The 16,097-nt window shown below is 38.3% G+C and overlaps 1 protein-coding gene across 3 annotated transcripts in view; it reads right to left on the bottom strand.

Moving 5' to 3' along the window:
* The window catches only part of TMEM116 (transmembrane protein 116), a gene marked incomplete at its 5' end in the record, with an annotated part of 118,652 nt that overhangs the window by 40,976 nt on the left and 61,579 nt on the right, over positions 1-16,097 (bottom strand). For all 3 annotated transcript variants that reach the window (XM_082641407.1, XM_082641406.1, XM_082641408.1), the window contains 4 exons: positions 223-361; positions 706-789; positions 1,718-1,767; positions 8,103-8,207. In XM_082641407.1, coding sequence (XP_082497533.1) covers positions 223-361; positions 706-789; positions 1,718-1,767; positions 8,103-8,207 — 378 coding nt within the window. The remainder of the gene's footprint in view (positions 1-222; positions 362-705; positions 790-1,717; positions 1,768-8,102; positions 8,208-16,097) is intronic.

Raw genomic sequence — 16,097 nt, 5'->3', positions numbered from 1 at the left:
CACATAATGAATATAGGCTCTTTTCCCCACTCATCATTTGATCTTGGGAAGTCCAAAAGACTGAGGTAGTAATTAAATTATCAATATCTACTAGACACTTTCTTAATTCTAGGACTATAAGAAGTGCCTCTCCGCCCCATCTTTCCCAGGCCTGGGAATACTGCCCCATCCCACCCAACCGCCCCCTCTCTTTCCATAAAGGCAAGTAGGGTGGCACCATACCACAATGGTGAGGAGGCTGAGTAGAAAGCTGGCCAGGAAAATGATAAGCCCATAAAAATAAAGTGTGCTACAGACTGATGTGTTGGCAGAAGGCAGGACTTTAGCCATGGCTGTTGGTGGTGAGTATATCAGGATACACCTAGGAAGAGAATCAATGGTCAGGAATGCTGCTACAGGTACAAGACCAGAGAGATACCTATTTGGTGCAACAAAAGTTAATAATGAGTACGTAATTTAACTTATCATTTAGCTAAGCCTTGCCCATAACACCTTGTTCCTTCTCACTGACACATTATCATCTAGTCATTTTGTGTTGTATTCCCGCTTATATATTTTTGGCCTTGACTGTACAACTTGTCTAAAGCCCATTTCAAATACAAGCACCTTGGCCAGAATGTATGTACAAAGTCTTCTTCCATCTCTATTTATAGAAAAGAATAGGTGTAGTCTATTATAAAAATGATAGGTTTGGTCCTTACTTACCTGTGGCTCTGGCTGAAGTTGCGGAAACATTCACTGGCATTGCCCAAACAGAATACAGGTATCATCAATAGTAGAGGTATCAGGCTGGGAGGAAAAAAACTTATCACCCTAATATTCAGACTTTTTTATGCCATTTTCCCGTTGCAAAATATTCTCCTGTCCTTCTTCCAACTCCATCACCCCACCCGCTCTCCACAAATACATATACATTTAATTCCTTCAAGGAAAGTACCTCAAAAACTTTAAGTATACCTTCTTTTCAAGTTCCTGGGGAAGTGGAGTGGGAAATGTATTTTATACCTAGGTTAATAAACCCTAACAGAGTTTCACAGAGAGTCTCTGAGAGCTGTATGATCAGATTAAAAATCCAAGTGGGTAATCGTGAAATGAAAAAGCTACCAAGGAGCTCTGTGATCAGTCTGTTTCACTTTTCATGGTGACCAGTAATAACTTCATTCTCATCAGCTCCTTCCTGAGAGCTTTTCCAAAGCACAGCTTTAAGCAACCAGTTATTTATGCAGCGAAATATATCCAGATCCCTATAAGAGGAAAAGATCTAGGAGTAAAAGTTATAAAGTCTAAAACCAACTCAATATGACTACCACTTTAGGTGAAATCCAGATCCTTTCTGAGCTTAATAATATTAAGAGTCTCACCCAATGTTATAAAGGTGAATAAGATCTTGAAAACCACCTATTACAACTTTTCATGATATATGAAAAGGAATTAGAAGTCAAAAGACTTAAAGGGAAATATTTATTGAAGGTCACATAGAGTTAATGGCAGAATTGGGACTAAAACCCAATCTGAAACTTCAAATTGCTTGCCTATTTTACCTGGGAAATGGAATCAATGATCACACATTTGTTGTTTCTTACTTAGTAAAGCTCTGTGAGGACCCAGGAGTGACAGAATCAATGGAAATAAGGGCATTGTCCTCCTATTTGTTCCTACCTAGACCCAAGACTAACGAGAGCCTACACCTTGCTAGGAAGGAAAGCAAAAATCTTACCTTGACAAAATGATGGCTATTTGACTAACTCGACAGGTATAACCTATAACCTATGAAAAGAATAAATGTGAGTAATGTCTTAGGATATTGCCAGTCATATTACAATACCAGATCACCATTTACCATTTGACAGTACAAAAATTCCCAACAGCAGGTTTACTTCAGTTAAGCAATATTTGATATAAAATTCAATGAAATAGGGGGCTTCCCTGGTGGTGCAGTGGTTAAGAATCCGCCTGCCAATGCAGGGGACATGGATTCGAGCCCTGGTCCAGGAAGATATCACACGCCATGGAGCAACTAAGCCCGAGTGCCACAACTGCTGAGCCCGTGCTCTAGAGTCCGCGAGCCACAACTACTGAAGCCTGTGTGCCTACAGCCCGTGCTCCGCAACAAGAGAAGACACCGCAATGAGTAGCCTGCGCGCTGCAGCAAAGAGTAGCCCGCGTGCAGCAACGAAGACCCAATGCAGCCAAAAATAAATAAATAAATAAATTTATTTTTAAAAATTCAATGAAATAGATAGTTCCTTAGCACTGAAGATAACAGAATTTTATCTGTATTACTATATTCTAAAAAGTACACCAAAATCCACAAAGAGGGCCTGTAGAAAGTAGCTTAATATAAGATTTGGATACCACAACAAATCCTCTTAAGAAGAAAGGCAAATATGAAATCACACCATAATCCTTCATCTTCTAATAACAGTTCAATCCTCTTCTCTTTTAGATCAAGGGAGGTGTAGACTTTTCAGACCATATGGGTGGAGTAAAAGTCTATGTATAAGACGACCAGCAGAAACCATTATAGGCCAGGTTCAGTATAATAGGGCAGAGTCAAAAAAGCCCTTTGAATATAAGACCTATCTAGAAGAAAGAACATTTCAAAAATTCCCAGTTGTATTAGACACTGTAAAACAACTTACAGAAGAATGGCCCATATCCACTAGGAGTTTATGGAGAGAGATTTTGAACAGAACGTCTTAATATAATAGAAAACAAAATTTTTTCTATTGGGTTGGCCAAAAAGCTCCTTCAGTTTTTAAGTAAAAATAAAAGACACATTTTTCATTTTCACCAAGAACTTTATTGAACAACGTATTCACCATTTTGTTCCACTACCTTCTGCCATTTTTCAGGCAACTTCGTAATTCCATCTTTCCCAAACTTTTTAATCTTTTTGAGCAAAGAACTGTTCCAGGTGTCTTTTACAGTCTTCCAGGGAATTGAAATTTTTTCCATTAAGAGAATTTTGTAAAGACCAAAACAAATGGAAATCCAAAGGTGCAATGTCTGGTGAATACAGCACATGAATCAGAACTTCCCAGCCAAGCTGCAATAGTTTTTGCCTTATCATCAAAGAAACATGCAGTCATGCGTTACCATGATGGAAAATTATGCGTTTTCTGTTGACTAATTCCGGATGCTTTTCCTCAAGCGCTGCTTTCAGTTGTTCTAATTGGGAGCAGTACTTGTTGGAATTAATCGTTTGGTTTTCTGGAAGGAGCTCATAATAGAGCATTCCCTTCCAATCCCACCATATACACAACATCACCTTCTTTGGATGAAGACTGGCTTATGGTGTAGTTGGTGGTGGTTCATTTCACTTGCCCCACAATCTCTTCCATTCCACATTATTGTACAGTATCCACTTTTCATCGCCTGTCACAATTTGTTTTAAAAACAAAAGGTTTTGGGCTTCCCTGGTGGTGCAGTGGTTGAGAGTCCGCCTGCCGATGCAGGAGACACGGGTTTGTGCCCCAGTCCGGGAAGATCCCACATGCTGCGGAGTGGCTGGGCCTGTGAGCCATGGCCACTGAGCCTGCGTGTCTGGAGCCTGTGCTCCGCAACGGGAGAGGCCACAACAGTGAAAGGCCCGCATACCGTAAAAAAAAAAAAAGTTTTCATTACGTTTAAGTAGGGAATCGCATGAAGAAATACAGTCAAGAAGGTTTTCTTCACTTAACTTCTGTGGAACCCAAACCTCAACGCGATTAACATAACCAAGCTGGTGCAGATGATTTTCAATGCTTGATTTGGATATTTTGAGTATGTTGGCTATCTCCCACGTGGTATAATGTTGATTGTTCTCAATTATGTCTCAGTTTGATCGTTATCAACGTCAACTGGTCTATCCAGTCATGGAGCATTGTCCACTGAGAAATCTCCAGCATGAACTTCGTAAACCACTTTCTTTTTTAAAGTTTTTATTTATTTATTTTTGCTGTGTTGGGTCTTCGTTTCTGCGCGAGGGCTTTCTCTAGTTGTGGCAAGCAGGGGCCACTCTTCATCGCAGTGCGCAGGCCTCTCACTATTGCGGCCTCTCGTGTTGCAGAGCACAGGCTCCAGACGCGCAGGCTCAGTAGGTGTGGCTCACAGGCCTAGTTGCTCCGGGGCATGTAGGATCCTCCCAGACCGGGGCTCGAACCCGTGTCCCCTGCATTGGCAGGCAGACTCTCAACCACTGCGCCACCAGGGAAGCCCCTGCAAACCACTTTTGACACGTTCGATCAGTCACAGCACCTCTCCATACACTGCACAAATCTTTTTTTGCACTGCGTTTTTACCTTTCTTGAAATAATAAAGCATAGTATGCCGAAAATGTTGCTTTTTTTCTTCCATCTTCAATATTAAAATGGCTATACAAAAACTCACCAATTTTGATCAATTTTTTAAAAATGCACGCCGATACGACAGCTGTCAAAATACGATCTAACAAAATTGTTTCAAATGAACTTAAAGACAACTAAGCACTATTAGAGCCATCTTACGGAAAAAGCCAAATAACCTTTTTGGCCAATCCAATATTTTAAGGCAGAGATCATATTATACTGTGGAATGCCACTGTTAGGGATCAATAAGGATTAAGTGAGTAATTAATCAATAATCAGAGGTGGGGGCTTCCATGGTGGTGCAGTGGTTGAGGGTCCGCCAGCCGATGCAGGGAACACGGGTTCGTGCCCCGGTCTGGGAGGATCCCACATGCCGCGGAGCGGCTGGGCCCGTGAGCCATGGCCGCTGAGCCTGTGCGTCCGGAGCCTGTGCTCCGCAACAGGAGAGGCTGCGGCAGTGAGAGGCCCGCGTATCGCCAAAAAAAAAAAAAATCAGAGGTGGGTAACTGATTTTCCCTAAGAACTTTGGATCAGGAATAGCAAATGATTTAAAGTAGAACAGCCAGTGTCGACTTCATGGGAAATAAGTAAAATTAGTCTTTGGTGACCTCTCCTATTTACGTTTCTTCTTCTCTTTTTATTCTATCCTCTATCTATCATCAGGTGGCTATTCTGTGTTTAACTGCTGTTCTTATCCACTATCAATGAATCTCTGGTAAAAAGCTTACTAGTAATAGTTTAGGGCCGAAGTCTTCCTGGGGTATTTAAAAGAGAACTCAAAAATGAAAAACAAGTCTTCAAGGCTCCTGATATAAAGCTATAATGCCAGAATAATAGGCAGTGGGGGCAAATTTGGGAATAGAGTTTGTCTTCTTGGAACTAGTGTCATAGCATGGGTTATAAAGAGAACTATCAATACTGCATTTGTATGCATAGAAAGCAACAGAATATTATATATGAGAGTTAATCTTACATCTCTCCTTCTATTTTCCTTCAAAAATTAAATTGCTCTGTAAGCAACAAGGATATATTATATGGCACAGGGAAATATAGCCATTATCTTGTAATAACTTTAAATGGAGTATAATCTATATAAATATTGAATCAATATGTTGTACACCTGAAACTAATATAATATTGTAAATCAACTATATTTCAATTTTAAAAAAAAAAGGTTAATTTGTTCTACTACCAGGAGCCCAAGACTCAGGATAATATTCCCCCATGTTGTCCCCATCCTTGGCTTCTGGTCTCATGACTACTTCTTTAGAGAATAACTCTGTGCCTGAAGAACTTCTCTCAAATTCCAGTTAGTCTCTTAGCTTATGAGTGAATGAATGAATAAAAACTTTAAATACTATATCTATACATTTCTTGAACTTTTTTGACATTAATCTGCTTGAAGGGAGGGAACTGAACTAATTGTTTCTTTGTAGTATCTTCTAGCTCCAGGATTGTAGGATTATGTAAACAAACATGTAAAATGGATATATAGCCATGGGTCATTACTAAATTGCAGGGAGCTAAGAAACTATACAAGTTGAAAATATAAAAGAATAATTGTAAGGGTTGAATCCTCAGAGGTAAACAAGAGATAAAAGGATCAGAATATAGTCCTGGGCTGTACAATACAGTAGCCACTAGCTTCATGTGGTTAAATTAAAATTAAGATTAAAGAAAATAGAGATTTAAAAAAATTAAATGAAATAAAAATTCAGTTCCTTAATCACATCAGCCACATTTCAAGTGCTTAGTAGCCACATATGACTAGCGGCTATAAAACTGAACAGTACATAAAATATTTTGATCATTGCAAAGAGTTCTATTGGCAGTACTTGTACAGACTGTAATATCTAGTCTGGGATGCTGATAAGGGGGTCTCGTCATATTAATTTTTCAAGGATTTCCTTACTGCACTTTGTCCTTACAACAAAAAAGAAAAAAAAGAGAGAAAAAAAATTAAAAGCATTCTATACTCCTGCCCTTTTCCAGCAGTATGTATCTAGAGCAAGGCTACAAAAAGCAAGAAGAGTATCTTCTTAAGAAGTCAGTCAAGGGCCTCCCTGGTGGCGCAGTGGTTGAGAGTCCGCCTGCCGATGCAGGGGATACGGGTTCGTGCCCCGGTCTGGGAGGATCCCATATGCCGCGGAGCGGCTGGGCCCGTGAGCCATGGCCGCTGGGCCTGCGCATCCGGAGCCTGTGCTCCGCAACGGGAGAGGCCACAACAGTGAGAGGCCCGCATACCGCAAAAAAAAAAAAAAACAAACAAAAAAGAAGTCAGTCAAGTGAGAATTTAAGAGTACTGTAGCATTTTAGAGCTGGAAGAAGACATTAAAGATCATATAGACCAGCACTTCATTTTTATGATGAAAAGTTGAAGCCCAAGAAAGGGAGATGACATGTCCAAGGACATACAGGAGATAAATGACAGAACTAGGTTTATAAGATCTCCTGATTCATTTTCAAATGCTCTTTTCACAGTGCTATAATACCATTTATTCATTCAACAAACATTTGCTGAGTTTCCCCATATACATGACAGTATACAACTTTCATTTGTTCCAGAACTGATCTGTAGGCTCTGGAAGAAGTATGTTGGGAGGATTTCCAGATTCATTTACTCCATGGTGCTCTTGAACAAAAATTCCCCTTCAAAAATCCACAACAGAATGGATACTACAGAAATAAAAGGGCTGGAATATTTGTAAGATATGTATAGTAAGATTAAAATATATAAAGACATTTAAAGAAATGAAAATTGCTAACATCATAAAAATGTCTTGTTAAATCACTTAGTGATTTACTGAAAGAATCAGAAATAAGAAACTAAGTGTACTATACAATAGAATACTATTGAGCAATAAAAAGGAATGAATTACTTAGACACACTACAATGAATGAACTTCAAAAGCATTATGCTAAATAAAATAAACCAGACACAGAGACTACATTTTGTATGATATATGAAATGTCTATATGAAATGTCCAGAAAAGGAAAATTTATAGAGACAGAAAGTATATTAGTGGTTGCCTAGGGCAGGGTACGGAAAATGGATTAACAGTAAATGTGCATGAAGGATCTTATTGGGGCAAATAAAATATTCTGAAACTGATTTATGATGATAATTTTACAACCTGGTAAGTTTACTTTTAAAACCACTGAATTGTACACATGAAATAGGTGAACTATGTGACATGTAAGGTATGTATACACAAAAAAGAATCCAGATGTACTGACTCACTGACTTTGCGTTCTCTTTTTGTAATGCTAGACAGTGCCCAAAACTCTTTGTGAACCAAAGAAGGAAAGACAGTTGCTCCCTGGATCCATCTTGTTTTCTGATTACCACACATGAATTCCTCTGCCCTTCTGCATACCAATACCTGTTACCCACACATACCAAAGAAATACATCAGAGCAGAACAAACACCCTCCCTTTCCAATACCTGTAGCCCAAATCCCATGTTAGCTGGCTGAGCACTTTCCCTAACTGCTCTCCAAGATCTTTTTCTTTACACTAAAAATAATGACAGATTGGCATAGAGCCAAGAAGGATTTCCCTTACTGAAAGGAACCAGGCAGGAATGGCAATACTATAAATAATATTTCCTATAATCAAATCCTGCTGGTGGTGGCAGTGACGGCAAGAGAGAAGAGGAAGTCATGTCAACAGACTGGAAACTCCACCAGTGCTGAGTGCTAACTGTTTGTCAAGGATGTATAGGTTTGTCTTAGCATACTGTTTATAACTATTAGCTCTGAATAAAACTTACCAGTGGAACTGTGCTCTGTCCACTCTGGTGGGGTTTCGTCCTCAGCTCTTTGTACAGGTACCAGATGTAATTGACAGTGTAGAAAAATGAGGAAATGTAGAATATCTAGGTGAAAATCAAAACAGCCCATCATAACTGTCCCACTATGGCTTCCTTCAATTTTCTACATTACTTTCTGCTGTAAGAATCCTACCTACTGGTCTATTAGTAACTTACCATCTACTATCCATACCATGCAAAATGGGGCCAAGTCTGGGAAACCTACCCAGGCCTAAAATATGTCCCAGCTTCCTTATTTTATCCTTTTGAATGTTCAGAGGAACCACAGCATTATCCACCTCCTCTCACACAACTGTTCTAATTTTATGAGGATATCATAGAATCTTCTTCTATTTTATTTTTTAATTGAAAAGGACATAAGAAGGGTACAAATGACCTTATTTACAAAACAGAAGTAGAGTCACAGATATAGAAAACAAACTTATGGTTACCAGGGCATAAGGGGTGGGGGGAGGGATAAACTGGGAGATTGGGATTGACATATACACACTACTATATATAAAGTAGATAACTAATAAGGACCTACTGAATAGCACAGGGAACTCTACTCAATACTCTGTAATGGCCTATATGGGAAAATAATCTTAAAAAAGAGTGGCTATATGTATAACTGATTCACTTTGCTGTACACCTGAAACTAAAACATTGTAAATCAACTATACTCTAATAAAAATTTTCAAAAAAGAAAAGGTCATAAGAATTTCTATTTCTAATAATGATAGCCTAGGCTGTCTTAACCAAACTTTCCAATCAAAAGAACTAAATATGCTGAATAAAATGTTTTTTAAATCTTTAAAAGCATCAAAGAGCTGACAAGATCACAATGAACCAGCAGCACAAAATCCAAGAGAAGGAATTTCTGCTTCCACCTTTGATGAAATAACATGAATAGAATTTGTCTTTCAGCCTTAAAAACTAAAAATTGGACAAAATATATGAAAACACCCTGTTTTCAAACACTGGATAACATCATTACAGAACAGTAATCCCTGAAAGAAGAAAAACGAACAAATTGAGTTCATCAAGTTCCCCAGCTACCTGGCTAGGAAAAGTGAGTGCAGTGATGGGGAATCCAAACAGAGACAAGCTGTCCTGGTGAGTTGTGGAGACATTTCAGTGTTTGGGAGGCTAAGGCAGCTAAAATGTGTGAAGCAAATTATCAGAGAAGAGGCAGACACACAGAGACATAGTGCTCTGGAGATGTGCAGAGGTACCTTCAAGTCTTTGATTAAGTATTGATCTACACACACGGGAGAGAAAACCATGAAGAGAAGAGAAAGAAGCACCAGAAAGGAGTAGGTGGAACAATCTCCAAAGGAATCCCTGAAGGAATAGCTTGTGTTCCCATCAGCCAGTGTGGAATGACTTCCTAATCCGTAGGCTGGAATGGCAGTACTGTAGAATAATAAGATAGAATCATAAGCAGAGTATTGTCTTACTATTGGGACCAAATTAGCTGTACATGAAATACTTCCCTAACTAAAGCTTAAAAAGCAAGCCTTCAAAAAATAGGATCAAACAGACTCAGAGTTAACTATATCTAAGACAAAATGTCCAAATTTAAAGGGGATTTATATATGTATATAAAATTTATGTATGTATATAAAACCTAATACCCAACAATGTTAAATCTAGAATGTCTGGTGTCTACTAAAATATTGTAAGTCATGTAGATAAGCAGGAAATTATAGCCCATAACTAAGAGAAAAATTAATCAATAGAAATGGACCCAGATACAACATAGATTATAAAAATGAGAAGACAAAAATGTTAAAGGAACTATTGTAAATACACTCAATATGTCCAAGAAGGTAGAGGAAAGCATGAGCACAACATTGAGAAATGGAAGATATAAAAAAGATCCAAGTTGAAATTCTAGAGATGAAAAATATAATATATGGAATTTAAAATATGGAAAATTAAAAACTGCAAAAAATTAGTAAACTTGAAGACACAGAAATAGAAACTAAAATGAAACATCTAGAGAAAAAAGACTTCGAAAAAAAATGAACATAACTTCAGTGAGCTGTGGAATACAAGTGGGCTAACACACCTGGGACTGGAATTCCAGAAGGAGTAGAGAGAAAGGGAGAAGCAAAGAAAATATGTTTGAGGAAATAATAACCAAAATATTTCCAAATATGATGAAAATATTAACCACCATGTCCAAGAAGCTTAACAAAACCAAACATAAGAAACATGAAGAAACCACACCAAGGCACAAGGTAATCATGAATATAGATGCAAAAATCCTCAACAAAATATCAGCAAACCAAATTCAACAACACATAAAAAGAATCATACACCATGATCAAGCTGGATTTATTCCAGGGCCACAAAGATGGTTCAGCATATGCAAATCAATCAATGTGATACACCACATCAACAAAAGGAAAGGCTAAAACCACATGACCATCTCAATAGATGCAGAAAAAAGCATTTAACAAAATTCAACATCAATTCATAATAAGAATTCTCACCAAAGTGGGTATGGGGGGAACATATCTCAACATAATAAAAGCTATTTACAACAAACCCATAACCAACATAATACTCAACGATGAAAAGCTGAAAGCCTTCTCACTAAATTCAGGAACAAGACAAGGATACCTACTCTCACCACTTCTATTCAGCACAATACTGGAAGTCCTAGCCACAGAAATCAGACAAGAAAAAGAGATAAAACGTATCCAAATTGGAGAGGAAGAGGTAAAACTGCCACTACCTGCAGATGTGCAGATGACATGATACTCTATAGAGAGAACCCTGAAGTCCCACACAAAAACTGTTAGAACTAATAAATGAATTCAGCAAGGTAGCAGGACACAAGATTAATATACAGAAATCTGTTGCATTTCTTTGCACTAACAATGAAATATCAGAAGGAGAAAGTGAAAAAACAATCCCATTCTAAATCGCATCCAAAAAAAAAATACCTAGGAGGTGAAAGACCAAGGAGTTGAAAGGTGTATACACTGAAAACTACAAAACATTGATAAAGGAAATAGACGATGATTCAAAGAAATGGAAAAATATCCCATGTGCTTGGACTGGAAGGCTTAATATTGTTAAAATGGCCATACTACCCAAAGCAATCTACAGATTTAATGCAATCCTTACTAAAATAACCATGACATTTTTCACAGAACTAGAACAAATAATCCTTAAATTTATATGGAACCACAAAAGACCCAGAATTGCCAAAGCAATTCTGAGGAAAAAGAACAAAGCTGGAGGCATAATGCTTTCAGATTTCAGACTATACTACAAAGCTACAATAATCAAAACAGTGTAGTACTGGCACAAAAACAGACATATAGTACAATGGAACAGAACAGAGAGCCCAGAAATAAACCCATGCACCTAGAGCAAAAAGACACATAACATACATAGGTCAACTAATCTATGACAAAAGAGGCAAGAATATACAATGGAGAAAAGACAGTCATTTAACAAGTGGTGATGGGAAAGCTGGACAGCCGCATGTAAATCAATGAAGTTAGAACACTCACTCACACCATATACAAAAACAAACTCAAAATGGTTTAAAGCCTACGTGTAAGACATGACACCATAAAAGTCCTAGAAGAGAACATAGACAAAACATTCTCTGACATAAATCGTAACAATGTTTTCTTAGGTCAGTCTCCCAAGGCAATAGAAATAAAAACAAAAATAAACAAATGGGTCCTAATCAAACTTAAAAGCTTTTGTACAGCAAAGGAAACCATCAACAAAATGAAAAGACAACCTATGGAATAGGAGAAAATATTTGGAAATGATGCAATGAACAAGGGGTTAATATCCAAAATATACAAACAATTCATACAAATCAATATCAAAAAAAATCAAACAACCCAATCAAAAAATGGGTAGAAGACCTGAATAGACATTTCTTTAAAGAGTACATGCAGGGCCTCCCTGGTGGCGCAGTGGTTGAGAGTCCGCCTGCCGATGCAGGGGATACGGGTTCATGCCCCGGTCTGGGAGGATCCCATATGCCGCGGAGCGGCTGGGCCCGTGAGCCATGGCCGCTGGGCCTGCGCGTCCGGAGCCTGTGCTCCGCAGCGGGAGAGGCCACAACAGTGAGAGGCCCGCATACCGCAAAAAGAAAAAAAAAAAAAAAAAAAAAAAAGAGTACATGCAGATGGCCAACAGGCACATGAAAACATGCTCAACATCACTAATTACTAGAGAAATGCAAATCAAAACCACAGTGAGGTATCACTTCACACCAATCATAATGATTATCATCAAAATGTCTACAAATGATAAATGCTGGACAGGGTGTGGAGAAAAGGGAACCAGCCTACAATGTTGATGGGAATATAAATTGGTACAGCCACTATGGAGAACAGTATGGAGGTTCCTTAAAAAACTAAAATTAGAGTTACCGTATGATCCAGCAATCCTACTCCTGGGCATATACCCAAAGAAAACTCTAATTTGAAAAGATACATGCACCCCAATGTTCACAGTAGCACTATTTACAATAGCCAAGACATGGAAGCAACCTAAGTGTCCATCAACAGATGAATGGATAAAGAAGATGTGGTTATACACACACAATGCAATATTACTCAGCCATAAAAAAGAATGAAATAATGCCATTTGCAGCAACATAGATGGACCTGGAAATTATCATACTAAGTGAAGTAAGTCAGGGAATTCCTTGGTGGTCCAGTGGTTAGGACTTGGTGCTTTCACTGTTGTGGCTTGGGTTCAAACCCTGGTCGGGGAACTAAGACCCTGCAAGCTGTGCTGCGTGGCCAAAAATAAATAAATAAATAAGTGAAGTAAGTTAGACAATGAAAGATGAAACATTTATATATGGAATCTAAAAAAAATGATACAAATGAACTTATTTACAAAACAGAAACAGACTCATAGACATAGAAAACAAACTTATGGTTACCAAAGGGGAAAGGAGGGGGGGGATGGATAAATTGGGAGTTTGGGATTGACATAAACACACTACTGTATTTAAAACAGACAACCAACAAGGACCTACTGTATAGCACAGGGAACTCTGCTCAGTATTCTGTAATAACCTAAATGGGAAAAGAATCTGAAAATGAATAGATATATGTATATGTATAACTGAATCACTGCTGTACACCTGAAACTAACACGACACTAAATCAAAATAGTCCAATATAAAATGAAAACTTTTAAATAAAAATAAATTTTAAAAATAAAAATTAAAAAATTTTTTTTAATTTTAAAAAGTTTTTAAAAAGATATGGTATATATACAATGTAGTATTACTCAGCCATAAAAAAGAATGAAATATTGCCATTTGCAGCAACATGGATGAACCTAGAGAATATTATACTTAGTGAAGTAAGTCAGAGAAAGACAAATATATATGATATCACTTATATGTGCAATCTAAAAATAATACAAATGAATCTGTACACAAAACATAAACAGACTCACAGATATATGAAACAAACTTATGGTTACCAAAGAGAAGAGGGAATGGGGGAGGGACAAATTAGGAGTACGGGGTTAACAAATACAAACTACTATACATAAAATAGATGAGCAACAAGGATTTCCCATATAGTACAGGGAATTATAGTCAATACCTTGTAATAATCTATAATGGAAAATCTGAAAAAACATATATATAGAACTGAACCACATTGCTGTACACCTAAAACTAACACAATATTGTAACTCAACTACACTTCAGTTTAGGAACTTCCCTGGCAGTCTACTGGTTAAGACTCTGCACTCCCAGTGCAGGAGGCACAGGTTCGCTCCCTGGTCGGGGAACTAAGATCCCACACGCCTCATGGCACAGCCAAATAAATTAATGAATTAAATAAAACTATACTTAAAATTTAAAAAGGGGACATCATCATCGAATCACTGAAAGTCAGGAGAAAACAGAAAATACCCAAAGCATCTAGAGCAAAAAGACACATTACATACATAAGAACAAAGATGAGAATGACAGCACACACAAAGCAGAAACAATCAGAAACAATGCAATCCAGAAAACATTAGGAGCAACATCTTTAAAATACTGAAAGGGAAAAAAAAATCTGTCAACCCAGAATTTTATACACAGTGAAAATACCTTCCAAAAAAAGGACAAAAAAAAGGACTTTTTCAGACAAACAAAAGCTGAGAGATTACACTGAAGTACACCATTACTATAAGAAATGTTAAAAGAAGTACTTCAGGGAAAAAATGTAAATGTAACAACAGATAGAAATTTGGATCTACACAAAGGAATTAAGAGCATCAAAAATGTGAATCATTTGGTGCTTCCTCAAATAACTAAACATAAAATTACCGTATGATTCAACAACTCCACTCTTAGGTATATACCCAAAATAATTGGAAATAAGTACTCAATCACACGTACATGCATGTATATAAAGGTGAAAAGATAGAAGCAGTGCAAATGTCCATAATCAGAAGAACAAATAAGCAAATTATGATGTATACACACAGTGGAATATTATTCAGCCATAAAAAGGAATGAAGTACTGATACATGCTATAATGTACACGATCCTTCAAGACATTATGCTAGGGCTTCCCTGGTGGTGCAGTGGTTAAGAAGCTGCCTGCCAATGCAGGGGACATGGGTTCAAGCCCTGGTCCAGGAAGACCCCATATGCTGTGAAGCGACTAAGCAACAACTACTGAGACTGCGCCACAACTACTGAGCCTGCACTCTAGAGCCCATGAGCCACAACTACTGAAGCCCATGCACCACAACTGCTGAAGCTCGTGTGCCTAGAGCCTGTGCTCCACAAGAGAAGCCACCACAATAAGAAGCCCGTGCACTGCAATGAAGATTAGCCCCCACTTGCTGCAACTAAAGAAAGCCCACACGCAGCAACGAAGACACAACGTAGCCATAAATAAATAAATAAATAAATAAATAAATTTATTTAAAGAAAATCTTCCCTGTGTTTAAAAAAAAAAAAAGACATTATGCTAAGTGAACAAAGCCAGACACACGTTTTGAATGACTTTATTACTACATCAAATAATACAGAATAGATATAGCCATAGATACTAAACTCAGATTGGTGGTTCCCAAGTGTTGGGGGTAGGAAAGATGGGGAGAAACTGTTTAATGAGTAAGCTGTTTTACTTTGGAGGGACAGAAATGTTTTGGAACTAGATAGAGATGGTGGTTGCACAACACTGTGAATGTACTAAATACCACTAAACTGTTATTCACTTTAAAATGGTTAATTTCATGTTATGTGAACTTCACCTCAATAAATTATTTTTTAAAACCTTTGTGCATAAAAGGACATTATTAAGAAAGTGAAAAGACAACCTAAAGAATGGGAGAAAATATTTGCAAATGATATATCTGATATGGATCTATTATTCAGAATATATTTTAAAAACTCTTACAACTCAACAACCAAAAGACAAAGCTGGGCTTCCCTGGTAGCGCAGTGGTTGAGAGTCCGCCTGCCGATGAAGGGGACACGGGTTCGTGCCCCAGTCTGGGAAGATCCCACATGCCGCGGAGCGGCTGTGCCCGTGAGCCATAGCCGCTGGGCCTGAGCATCCGGAGCCTGTGTTCCGCAACGGGAGAGGCCACAACACTGAGAGGCCCGCATACCGCAAAAAAAAAAAAAAAAAAAAGACAAAGCTGTGGTGTCACTCTACACAGCTCACCTCCCAATACACACCGAGAGTCCACACAGGCCTCCACCAGCTCTATGGAGCAAAGAGGGCCGAGAGCAGTGGAGGTTGGGAAAGTGATTGGCTGTGAGGGACAAAGGACACCTGCATCAGAGGCTGCATCTGAGTGGAGTCGCAGGCATTTACACAGGCAGCACATCAGACCTCTATCTCACATGGGCCCCCCTTGCTTTGGCACTCCCCTCCTCAGGGGCAAGAGTCCTGGTGTGGGGAGAGAGAAAAACACAAACTTAAAGGGAACAGAGCC

Source organism: Mesoplodon mirus, assembly GCF_964341445.2.
Source record: "Mesoplodon mirus genome assembly, chromosome: 13".
Taxonomy (NCBI): domain Eukaryota; kingdom Metazoa; phylum Chordata; class Mammalia; order Artiodactyla; family Ziphiidae; genus Mesoplodon; species Mesoplodon mirus.
This window is presented reverse-complemented; position numbering and strand designations above follow the sequence as displayed.